General features: G+C 44.4%; 1 protein-coding gene across 5 annotated transcripts in view; it reads left to right on the forward strand.

The window, feature by feature from the left end:
* Nucleotides 1-12,435, forward strand: part of TNRC6B (trinucleotide repeat containing 6B) — a 261,231-nt gene that overhangs the window by 195,345 nt on the left and 53,451 nt on the right. For all 5 annotated transcript variants that reach the window (XM_018048802.1, XM_018048800.1, XM_018048801.1 and 2 more), the window contains 3 exons: nucleotides 1,932-4,280; nucleotides 6,723-6,881; nucleotides 10,294-10,469. In XM_018048802.1, the coding sequence (XP_017904291.1) occupies nucleotides 1,932-4,280; nucleotides 6,723-6,881; nucleotides 10,294-10,469 (2,684 nt within the window). The remainder of the gene's footprint in view (nucleotides 1-1,931; nucleotides 4,281-6,722; nucleotides 6,882-10,293; nucleotides 10,470-12,435) is intronic.

The raw sequence follows: 12,435 nt of genomic DNA on the forward strand, positions 1-12,435 counted from the left end.
CCCATAGCCGCAGGTACCTCTTCCGGTGTGTACTGGGGCGACTAGAAGTGAGATTAGTGCCGAGGCTGGTTCTGAATCTCAAGACGTGCGTGTTTATGTTCCTGAAACTCTGGGAACAGAGAGAGAATGGTCTCTTAGATTATAATGCAGAGCTTAGGGGGAAATCCACATAATGCCATCCTTCGAGTAGATTTCTAAGATCAGTGTGTGTTTGTAGAGAGCCCTGGATTTGGGGCTCTGTTAAAAACTGTATGTAGGTATAAGGAATCTTTACCTGAAAGGCTCTCCTGGAAGTTTTGAGAGTTTTTAATAGATGAATACTAAACTAAACAGCCAACAGCCAAGAACTTCCAAATATCATCCCCCATTTTTTAAAAACTTGTCAAAAGATTTCCACTTATTCTTACAAATATTTTTTTGAGATTACATTAAAATTCAGAGCTTGAAGACCATCAAGTGTTGACAAGGACAGTGAATTGGTGGTTGTTAATGGTAGGATGCTTTATTCTAGTTCTAATTTGAACATAGAATTGCCTAGAGAATTTTTTTTACCATCTTATGTGCAAAGTAAAGATGGAGAAAAAGCTGGCAGTGACATAGGCCTTCATACAGAGACAAGCCCTGTTCATGAGGCTTCCTTTGGTAGCCATCAGGACAGGCCCAGCCCAGACAGAGAACGGCCTCCTGGCCCTTCCTTCCTGGCCCCTCGTCACCAGCTGCAAAGGGAAGTGTGAGGGGGTGTTAGTGTCGAGCACTTCAGCAGCTGAGTCTCGCCAGGCCTGGACGTAGACGTGGGTCCAGCATGAGTCACTCTCCTGTTTACATTCTTAAAACCTGGGAGGCCCCTGATCTCAAGAGTTTGAAATTCTCCGCTTCCTTACTTTTATATGGCGCTATGTAATATTTTTTTTGTTAACTTCATATTGGTTTAAAGCTGTTTGGTTAAAAAGAACTGAAATACGTTTAAAGGAAATTATTGGTCTTAAAAACAGGTCATTCCCCCTCCCTCCCACGCCAATCAAATATGCTCTGAGCCAGACTCTTTTTATCAAGTTCCTTGGGCATACAAACTGATTCATGCTTGTCTGCCCCGGCATCTAGCTGGGTGGGCATTCATCATTCAGCAGCTGCTTACTGAGCAGCCGTGCCCTGGCTGCCACATGGAATTCAAACATTAGCAAGATAGGTCTCTGCCTGGAGAGCATTCATGTGAGGGAAGGAAGAGGTGAGTGTGATACACGGAGCAAAACAGCTCCAGGCAGAGAAAGGCTGTTTTCAGGTGGCAAGCTTAAAAAAACTTCATAGAAGAAGTGGCACTTGCACTAGACCCAGGAAGATGGATAGATCTCAGCATGTGAATTCCAAAGGGAAGAACAGTAGATGCCTGTGGGGAATGGAGCCAAGGTGAGAAGGTGCAGTTTGTAGAGTGTGGGCATCATCAGAGAAAGCAGAGAAGGGAAAATGAAAAAGTCAGTGGGTCCCAGGTTGTGGAGCATCTTGATCAGACCTCAGGCCCAAGAGTTTAGCTTTATTCTTAATGTACTACGAAACTCTCCAGTGCTTTCCATAGAGCAGTGATATAATCAGAGGTGTTCTTTATTAACACTAGGGGTGTTTAGAGTGGGTTGTAGCTGTAAAGCAAGGATAGGCTATTAACTGCATTGTCTCAGGATACGGGAAGTCCCTTTTCTGTCCCTGGAAGTAGCACGAGGATAGCTTTGAGAGGCTCTGGGGGTTAGAGTTAGCAAATACACCAGCCAGGCAAGACAGAAGAGACAACTCAGACAGGCATGACACAGTTAAGCAAGGCAGGAAGTGGGCAGAGAACTAGTTTGTGGGGAAGTGATAAGCTCACTTTTGGGGCGGTTTGAGCTCGAGGTGTTGAGATGATGCACGTGCCACTGTGATTAATGAGACCGTCTCTTTCTCAGAGTCAACCCTTGGAGGTGCTGCTGCTGCTTCAAATTATGCAAATTCCACTTGGGGCCCGGGAGCCTCCTCCAACAGCGGCGCCTCCCCCAACCCCATTCACATCTGGGACAAGGTGATTGTAGACGGGTCTGACATGGAAGAGTGGCCTTGCATTGCCAGCAAAGACACTGAGTCTTCTTCCGAAAACACCACCGATAACAACAGTGCCTCGAACCCTGGCTCTGAGAAGAGCACTCTGCCAGGAAGCACCACTAGTAACAAAGGAAAAGGGAGCCAGTGCCAGTCTGCAAGTTCCGGGAACGAATGTAATCTTGGGGTCTGGAAATCTGACCCTAAGGCTAAATCTGTTCAATCTTCCAATTCTACTACGGAGAGCAACAATGGACTAGGAAACTGGAGGAATGTGAGTGGTCAGGAGAGAATTGGACCTGGCTCTGGCTTCAGCAACTTTAACCCAAATAGCAACCCATCTGCCTGGCCAGCACTGGTCCAAGAAGGAAATTCTAGGAAAGGGGCATTGGAAACGGAGACTAGTAATTCCAGTGCACAGGTTAGCGCAGTAGGTCAGGCATCCAGGGAACAGCAGTCAAAGATGGAAAATGCGGGTGTTAATTTTGTTGTCTCTGGCAGAGAGCAGGCTCAAATTCATAACACTGATGGACCAAAAAATGGAAACACTAACTCCTTGAACTCAAGTTCACCAAACCCCATGGAGAATAAGGGAATGCCCTTTGGGATGGGCTTGGGGAACGCCTCCAGGAGCACTGATGCCCCTTCACAAAGCACTGGAGATCGAAAGACTGGGAGTGTTGGATCTTGGGGTGCAGCTAGGGGGCCTTCTGGAACTGACACAGCCTCTGGACAAAGCAATTCTGGAAACAATGGGAACAATGGAAAGGAGAGAGAGGACTCCTGGAAGGGAGCTCCTGTTCAGAAATCAACCGGGTCAAAAAGTGACTCTTGGGACAACAATAACAGGTCTACGGGTGGGTCCTGGAACTTTGGCCCTCAGGACTCTAATGACAACAAATGGGGTGAAGGGAACAAAATGACATCTGGGGTCTCTCAGGGAGAATGGAAACAGCCGACTGGGTCTGATGAGTTGAAAATTGGAGAATGGAGTGGTCCAAACCAACCAAATTCTAGCACTGGAGCATGGGACAATCAGAAGGGCCACCCCCTCCCTGAAAACCAAGGCAATGCCCAGGCTCCCTGTTGGGGAAGATCTTCCAGCTCCACGGGAAGTGAAGTTGGAGGTCAAAGCACTGGAAGCAACCACAAAGCAGGAAGTAGTGACAGTCACAATTCTGGCCGTCGGTCGTACCGGCCCACACATCCTGATTGTCAGGCTGTCTTGCAGACTCTTTTGAGCCGAACTGATTTGGACCCCAGGGTGCTCTCAAACACTGGCTGGGGCCAAACTCAAATTAAGCAAGACACGGTGTGGGACATTGAAGAGGTGCCAAGGCCCGAGGGGAAGTCTGACAAAGGGACTGAGGGGTGGGAGAGCGCTGCCACACAGACCAAGAGCTCAGGGGGCTGGGGAGACGCGCCCAGCCAAAGCAATCAGATGAAGTCTGGATGGGGAGAGCTCTCAGCCTCTGCAGAGTGGAAAGACCCCAAGAACACAGGAGGCTGGAATGACTATAAAAACAACTCTTCCAACTGGGGAGGGGGACGACCGGACGAGAAGACATCTTCCTCTTGGAATGAGAACTCCAGCAAGGATCAGGGGTGGGGAGGTGGACGCCAGCCCAACCAAGGATGGACTTCTGGAAAGAATGGTTGGGGAGAGGAGGTTGATCAGGCAAAAACCAGCAATTGGGAAAATGCTGCAAGTAAACCTGTGTCCGGGTGGGGCGAAGGTGGGCAGAGTGAAATCGGGACTTGGGGGAGCGGTGGGAACGCAAGCCTGGCTTCCAAAGGCGGGTGGGAAGATTGCAAAAGGTCTCCGGCGTGGACGGAGACAGGCAGACAGCCCGGTTCCTGGAACAAACAGCACCAACAGCAGCAGCCGCCGCAGCAGCTACCACCACCACAACCCGAGGCCTCTGGCTCCTGGGGAGGCCCAGCCCCACCACCTCCAGGCAACGGACGACCTTCCAGTTCCAACTGGAGCAGCGGGCCGCAGCCAGTAACCCCCAAGGATGAGGAACCCAGCGGTTGGGAAGAGCCATCCCCACAGTCGATCAGTCGGAAGATGGACATTGACGATGGCACTTCCGCATGGGGAGACCCCAACAGTTACAACTACAAGAATGTGAATCTGTGGGATAAGAATTCCCAAGGAGGCCCAGCACCTCGAGAAGCAAACCTGCCTACCCCGATGACCGGCAAATCAGCATCAGGTAGGCGATGGCTTTTTCTTACAGGTTTTGTTGAAGAAAAGCAATCCTAAACCAAGCCATTTTTGTTGAGGTATTTATTGAACTTAGCTTTGTTCTTTTTTCCTGCTTTAACTATAGGCTGTTGTCAACAAAAGCTCTCTTTATATCAAACATTGGTGACGACAGATGCTGGTGGTACATGGTAACGCTCTTTCTTGGCAAAAGGGAAAGGTGGCATCCCTGGGTTAGTCTCCCCCCTATTTTATTTTTTATTTTTTTGGTAATTGTATCGGTCTGCAGAATCGAAAAGATTTAAATCTTGCCAAACAAACTGCTCTAGATTTAAAAATAAAGAATTAAAATAGGAGCAGAAATAGACCTAATTTCCATTCCTGTTCTGCCTGTGGACACATCTTCTGTGTTGCTCTTTCCCCAGCAATGGGAAGCCGTCTGTGTTTGTTCTTGCAGAGGCCATCAGAAAACATTAGAGCCAAGCTGGCATCTGGAAGGTTTCCATCACTTTCCAGATGATTTTTAACAGTTAACCTCTGGAAGTGGCAAACTTCATTATGTGGAGATTGTTGTTATTGTTCAGTCACTAAGTTGTGTCTGACTCTTTGCGACCCCATGGACCTCAGCACGCCAGGCTTCCCTGTCCTTCACTCTGTCCTGAAGTTTGCTTAGATTCATGCCCATAAGTCAGTGATGCTATCCAACCATTTCATCCTCTGTCGCCCCCTTCTCCTTTTGCCCTCAGTCCTTCCCGGCATCAGGATCTTTTCCAGTGAGTCAGCTCTTCACATCACGTGGCCAAAGTATTCCATCACTTTCCAGATGATTTTTAACAGTTAACCTCTGGAAGTGGAGCACTTCGTCATGTGGAGATTATCTCATGATAATCAGTTGTTCAGAATTAAACTTGCTTCCCTCATTCTTTGGATAAGAAACATCATGCCTAGTAAATTAAAAGTAGTGTTGATAAAAACTTATAAAGGGAGGCGATTTTAAACAATTTTTTAAAATGTAGTGCCTGGTGATGGTTCTTAGTTTGGCATTGGCAACTTGAATGCCCTCATGTAAATCAGCAAATTAAAGGGATGCACCTTGCATCCATGAAATTAAAAGATGCTTACTCCTTGGAAGAAAAGTTATGACCAACCTAGATAGCATATTCAAGAGCAGGGATGTTACTTTGCCAACAAAGGTCCGTCTAGTCAAGGCTATGGTTTTTCCAATGGTCACGTATGGATGTGAGAGTTGGACTGTGAAGAAAGCTGAGCGCCAAAGAATTGATGCTTTTGAACTGTGGTGCTGGAGAAGGCTCTTGAGAGTCCCTTGGACTGCAAGGATGTCCACCCAAGGAGATCAGTCCTCGGTGTTCATTGGAAGGACTGATGCTGAAGCTGAAACTCCAATACTTTGGCCACCTGATGCAAAGAGTTGACTCATTGGATAAGACCCTGATGCTGGGAGTGGTTGGGGGCAGGAGGAGAAGGGGAACAACAGAGGATGACATGGCTGGATGGCATCACCGGCTCTATTGACATGAGTTTGAGTAGACTCCGGGAGTTGGTGATGGGCAGGGAGGCCTGGCATGCTGCAATTCATGGGGTCGCAAAGAGTCAGACACGACTGAGCGACTGAACTGAACTGAACCCTTAATTTGTTTGGATTATTTGAGTTAAAATTAATCATAATACTTAATTTTCCACTCTCCAAAGTAAGTCTGATGTTCAGTGAAACCAGTTATGAAATGATTACTTTTAACTAGTTCTGTTTTTTTTTTAATCTATATTGAAAAGAAAACAAAAGAAGGAAATGAATATTTGCTCATTAATTCTCTACCTAGAAAATGTAAAAGAATTTCTTCATATAGTAAAAACCTTCAAACTATATAGAAAAGCAAAAGGTAATAAAAGAATCTTAACCCTTAGGGTCTCTCCTTGCAGGTTTTAGAACTTTGTGTGCCAATCAGAAATTTTATTCATACCTATAGCAAAATAGGTATATTTTGGTGCAGTAGGGGAAATTGTACTATATACACTGTTCTTCACCATGCTTTCCTCGTTGTTCTTCAAAACTTTTCATGTTAATACATTTCTGTCTTTTCATTGCTTCGTATATAGTATTCACTTGATGGGCAATTCACAATTGGTCCGACTGGTCCCTTTTTCATAGACACTTAGGTTGCTTCCAGATGTTTTCTGACAGTGATGCCATGAGCATTGTTGTACATGTAATTTCAGCTACTTTTACAAGTACCTGTATGGTATAATTTCCTGGCGGTGGAATTACTGGACCAGAAGTTAAAGTGGCAGTGCCAGGTGTCCTCCGTGTAGGTGGTGTCCACATTTCGGTTTGTACCCATGGAATTCAGGAGGCCCTGTTCCTCCTCCCTTCACCCCCACTGGATGCTACAGGGTTGATAAATCATTCTTTGAGATGCATCTCCTTTCTTTACAGTCTGGAGCAAAAGCACACCATCTGCTCCAGATAATGGTACTTCAGCTTGGGGTGAGCCAAACGAGAGCAGTCCTGGGTGGGGCGAGATGGATGACACGGGAGCGTCAACAACAGGCTGGGGGACTGCACCCTCCAGTGCTCCAAATGCCATGAAACCTAGTAAGTATACGGCACTCTTTTTGAGGGAGTCTCTGTTAATTTGGAGAGTCACATGTTTGGGGGAGGGCTGTTGTTACGTTATCAGTTCAACGAGGTTCAGGACCTTGGATCTTTAGTAAATGGTTAGTAGCAAATGATGGAGACTTGGCTTGGCATATGTAAAAATGCTTACAGTGAACTGAAAGTCATAAGTTAGTATTATTGATTTCATTTAAAAAAAAATATTTACTCAGCTATGCTGGGTCTTAGTTGTGGCATGAATGCTCTTCCTTGTGGCACGTGGGATCTTAGTTCCCCAACCAGGGATCAAACCAAAGCCCCCTGTATTGAGAGCATGGAGTCTTAGCCACTGGACCACCATGGAAATCCCTTGTTTTAACTTAAGTTTAATGTCTGGCCAGAACTGAAATTTTGATGTGCCTTTTCTCCCATAGTAAGTTAAATATTGCTCACTATATCTATTTTGCATTTCTACTCTCATGTTGGTAAAAATAATAATTATTCCTGGCATTTAACATGGAACTAGGTCTCTGCTGCCCAGTGACTTCATCCTTCTGCTCCTTTCTTTCCCCTTTGTCTCTCTTCTCATAGTCCCACCCACACAGGACATTTAAGGTTTCTTGAACCCAACAAAATTTCTTCATTTGAATTTTTTAAACAAAGCACGTCACACTTATTCATAATCACTGACAATCTAAGCTGTACTTGATCCAGCTGGCAATGTGTACTCAATTTGCAAAACTTTATAAACGGATGCTGCAGAACGTCCCATTGGATGATCCTCAGTTGAAAAATTTAATTTCAAGTGCCTGTTTTCACTTTTTTGTAGTTTTCTTAAGAAGTATTCCAACGTCTCTTTTCTACCATATTGCAGAGTTAAGGGATTGTCTTTTGATTAAAAAATGTGGTCAGACTGAATTCTCTGAATTGGAACAAGAATAAATTCCATTGTCAAATTTATTTTATGATATTTATGATTCTGACCATACCATAGGATGGAGTATCATCTTAGCTCTCTATATTCTGGAAACTCTTGTGCCTGTGTAACTTGACTGCATTTTGAAAATGACAAATCTCCTTCACTTCATAGAAATAGCTTGATAAAGAATTTGATCTTGTCTTGATTTTCATTGTAAAACTGGTTCTATTATCATGGGAAATACCATTCTGTAGACTTGGAATAGATCCAGAACGCTGTTGAAAGGCATAAACCAGACCCTTGGCTCAAGGAGGCCCTTTAGCAGTACTTTGAAGATTTTTATGTGTCTTTCCCAACTTCGGGATCATCTTTCTTCCATCACAGAAATCACTTTTCTCCAGATTTTAAAAAAGGCTTCTACTCACTGGGATCATCTATATCTATAGCTAAATCTGTAGTTACTTTTCCCCCTACTCTGGGTAATTTGAACATGTAGTAGTCAGGGGAAGGGGCTAGATAGTCACAGCCTACTAATCAATGCTCATGGTAATTTAACCTGTGATCTTATCTAGACTGTAGATGTCTTAAATCTTGTGTGGACTCCATGACTTCAGTATTGAAGGTCTCTATTTTTTTAATCTGTCTACAAGAAATCATTTGTTAAAAGTGCAGCTCCTTTCTCTCGAAGAAGGGTTGCATGGATGTCTTTCTTCTTTAAAAGGGTCAATATGTCAATAAAGACCCAATTATGTTGGGTCTTTAATTCCTGTTGCTTGTCAGAGGATGTTTAAAGCCTGTCCTTATGTAATAGTGAGTAACCTCCTGTGCAGGAGAAATGGTCCTGGTTATCCAGAAGCGGGGAGAACAGCCCCCAGGCCCTGCCTTTTGCAGCTCAGTCACAGAGCCCCTGCAAAGGGGGGTGCTTAGTGAACCCCATAGAGGGTTCATGCCAAGGTTCATTTGGGAGTTGCTGGGAGATGATGCCACTGTATGAGGAAATTGACTACCTAGCTGTCTGCATACTTGATTGGTGCCTAGATGGCATCATAGGCCTTGTCCCGGAGCCTGGCAGCAGAAAGGCCTGGAAAAGCCACTTTTCTGGCTCTAGACTCTTCGTGTGAAGCCATCTGAATCAAGTAACTCTCTCCATAAATGTCTTGTCATTTTGTAAATTGAAGGTTTGGATGGAGCTTCTGGACTTTTCAGATTCTGGCAAAGAATCTGCCTGTAATGTGGGAGACCTAGGTTCAGTCCCTGGGTCGGGAAGATCCCCTGGAGAAGGGAATGGCTACCCACTCCCGTAATCTTGCCTGGAGAATCCCATGGAGAGTGGAGCCCAGCAGGTTACAGTTCATGGGGTCACAAAGAGTCAGACACAGATTGAGTGAATAACGCTTTCATACCTTATCATGGAGCTTCTAGGTGGGATAGTGTATTTCCTTTCTTCTATCATTACCAGAAAGTGTATCCATACAGAATTTTCAGAAGGAGATTAAGGATTTATCCCAGTGTCCAAATTCAAGATCTTTGTTTAAGGGGAGATGTTGGTGGAATTGACTCTGGCGCCTGATGATGACCTACTTCCTTGCACAGTTGAGCACTGGTTTCCCTGTCTTTGTCCTCCCTTCCGCATTCTGTCCCCTACATTTCCTCCTCCTGTCTTTTATTTATTTATTAACTATTTATTATTTATTTAGCTGGACCGGGTCTTAGTTACAGTATGTGAACTCTTATTTGTGGCATGTGGGATTTAATTCCCCAGGGATCAAACCCAAGCCCCCTCCATTGGAAGCATGGAGTCTAGCCACTGGACCACCAAGGAAGTCCCTCCTCTGCCCGTCTTTAAAAGCCGTTGCTTATACATTGTCTTTGCCTAGGATCTTCTTAGTTTCCAGTACATTTCAAGTGTGTAAATCTAGTAACTTCCAAATTTTCATGGCTATTTCTGAATTTCTCTTCTTTCACTGTAATTTTTATATTCAAAATCTAGTACAGTTTTCTTTTTTCCGTCCATCTTTCATATTCTTTTCTTCACCCCAAACAAGGTTGACAGTTGTTTTTTATCCTGCCCCATATTTGTAAAATCCGTTACAAAGTATACCACGTATTTCCTTTCAAGGAGGGTAAAACTAAGAAGTGCAGTACAACATTCTCATTAAGAGTAACAGATTTCTCTTAATTTAAGTGTGAAATTTCTTGTAAATAGTGATTCTTTTCAGTTGGGGGATTTCTGTCAACACTGTGTAAGGGGAAAAATCATTGAACTGGAAGCCAGGAAATCTTGATTTGTGGTTTATGAACTTACTGTGTATGTTTGACCCTTTTGGGGTTTCCATTCTGCTCTCTAAAGTTGGGAGAATATTTGCCTTGCCATACAGACAGATACTGGATACAATTAGAAATACACTAAAATGCTGCATTTACAAGGAATGATCGTTGTGGGTTTTGTTATATATAGCCATTGCATACAGTTGGCTCTTTCTTTTCTTAAAGATTCCAAATCTATGCAAGATGGCTGGGGGGAGAATGATGGGCCAGTGGCAGGAACTCGCCATCCCAGCTGGGAAGAGGAGGATGATGGAGGAGTCTGGAACACTGCCGGCTCTCAGGGAAGCACTTCCTCCCACAACTCAGCAAGCTGGGGACAAGGAGGAAAGAAACAAATGAAGGTAGGCCACCTTAGAGGTGTCTGAACTTGCTTATTCATTCTTAGAAGGCAGAACTGAGAATGTTTTAGTGGAAGAAGCCACATAGCTGAAGTCCTTGCAGTCCTCAGTGATGGAGAAAATACTTTCTTCAGAACACCTAACTACGTCCTCTTTACCCCTCATCTTCCTTACCTTGAAGTCTCTTACCTACAAAATTCTCTCTGTAGATAAGGTGAAATTTTCAAAGAAACAAGATTTTTCTTCTTACTTCATTTTCCATATTATAATAATTCTTTGGGAACTTTCAGGACACCCTTTATAAATGTTTTATGCTTTTGTGTTCTAAAGCCTGATCCGTCCTTCAAGTAGGTCCCCCTGAATATGTAGAAGGGAAACCACAGCAATACGGTTCCTCCAGCAGCAATCACCATGACTCATTTCTGTCTGATTTGGGAAATTCCAAGGCCCCAAATCCTTTCTCAACAGAGCGAGGTGCCGGCGCCTCACCTGCGTTGGCGGCTAGGTGGTCCCTCTCACCTGTGCCGGCGTGTCCTGTGCTTTTTATTTTCTGGACTGGAGAGCAACTTGGTTTCTCTCTTGATTTTCATAGTTTAATGAGGACTTTGGTTCAGTCTCGAACCTGAGTGACTCTCAGTAGAAGCCCTCTTTTTTCATTCCAGCCTCTCATTCTACAAATTCATCAAGGGGAAAAAAGTTGGGCGGCCACATATGCTATTTCAGCACGGGAGCCTTGCCGCTCTAAGAAAGACTTCATAACTAAAACTGGTTTTCAGGTACTGGACGCCAGTTTAGAAGGTCTTCAGTTGACCAAGGGCTGTACCTTCTTCATCCCCTTCACCTATGGGATTTTGTTCTGAATACGATTACTTTGTTTTATAACCTGAGAATGCAGGTTGTTTCTGTTAGAGACATTTTGTTTAAGCAGTCATTTACAGTTTTCCCCCATAAAGGACTTTTATTTTCTTACTTCAGTCACAAAAGAAATTATTCCGTGAACTTTCTAACATTTTTAATACATTTGCACCGTCTAGTCTACTGTGGCTTTCTTTTTATTATTTACAAATTAATAATGAGACCGGATTCTAGGAAGACTGCTGAGGAAGCAACCAAGTGAAAGGTACTAGCCCACTGAGGGAACTGCCAAGATTCAATGAGTTTAATTGGGAATTAACTGTTTCTGTTCCATGACTGATGATTCTGACCTGTGTGTGTGTGTGTGTGTGTGTGTGTGTGGTGTGTGCACGCGCGCATGTTTCTGTTCCATGACTGATGATTCTGACCCGTGTGTGCATGTGTGTGTGTGCGCGCGCATGTTTCTGACGTGTGTGTGTGTGTGTGTGTGCGCGGGTGCATGTTTCTGATCCATGATGTAAAATCGACCGTCTTAACCAATTATAAGTGTACAGTTCAGCAGCATTACGTGCATTCACATGGTGGTGCTGTCATCACTGACATCTGTCCACAAAGCCCTTCTCATCTTGCCAGCTGAAACTTTGTACCCATTAAACAGTAACTACCACTCCTCCCTCCAGGGAGGGCTTTTTTGACCTTTAAACCTGTAGAGGTACCTTAACACTTTCAAAAATAAAATAGACATGAGCAGTAGCATCAGAACACAGAATTTTTACCTGGAGAATGCACACGTGCACAAAGCCCCATCATCTCCAGCCCCTACCAGGTTCCCACTCACCTTCTCCATAGAAATAAAAGTGGAGCTGATGATTGGTTCCTTGTTCAGCAGAGAAATTAGTTTGTCCCCTGAAGAAACAAACAAAAACCCGCACCTGCCTGCCTTTGCAGTGAACTTGGTGATGGTGTCTTCTGCTGACTTCTTTCCACTTTCTACAGAGCCCCATGTCCTTAACACTGAAACAAGCAGATGAAAGTGCTGCGTGGATGAGCTCCTCCTTGTATCCACACAGAGAGTAATGACCAGTTTAAATAGGCTCCTTTCCAAATAACATGC

The sequence above is a fragment of the Capra hircus genome, chromosome 5 (assembly GCF_001704415.2).
Source record: "Capra hircus breed San Clemente chromosome 5, ASM170441v1, whole genome shotgun sequence".
NCBI lineage: Eukaryota > Metazoa > Chordata > Mammalia > Artiodactyla > Bovidae > Capra > Capra hircus.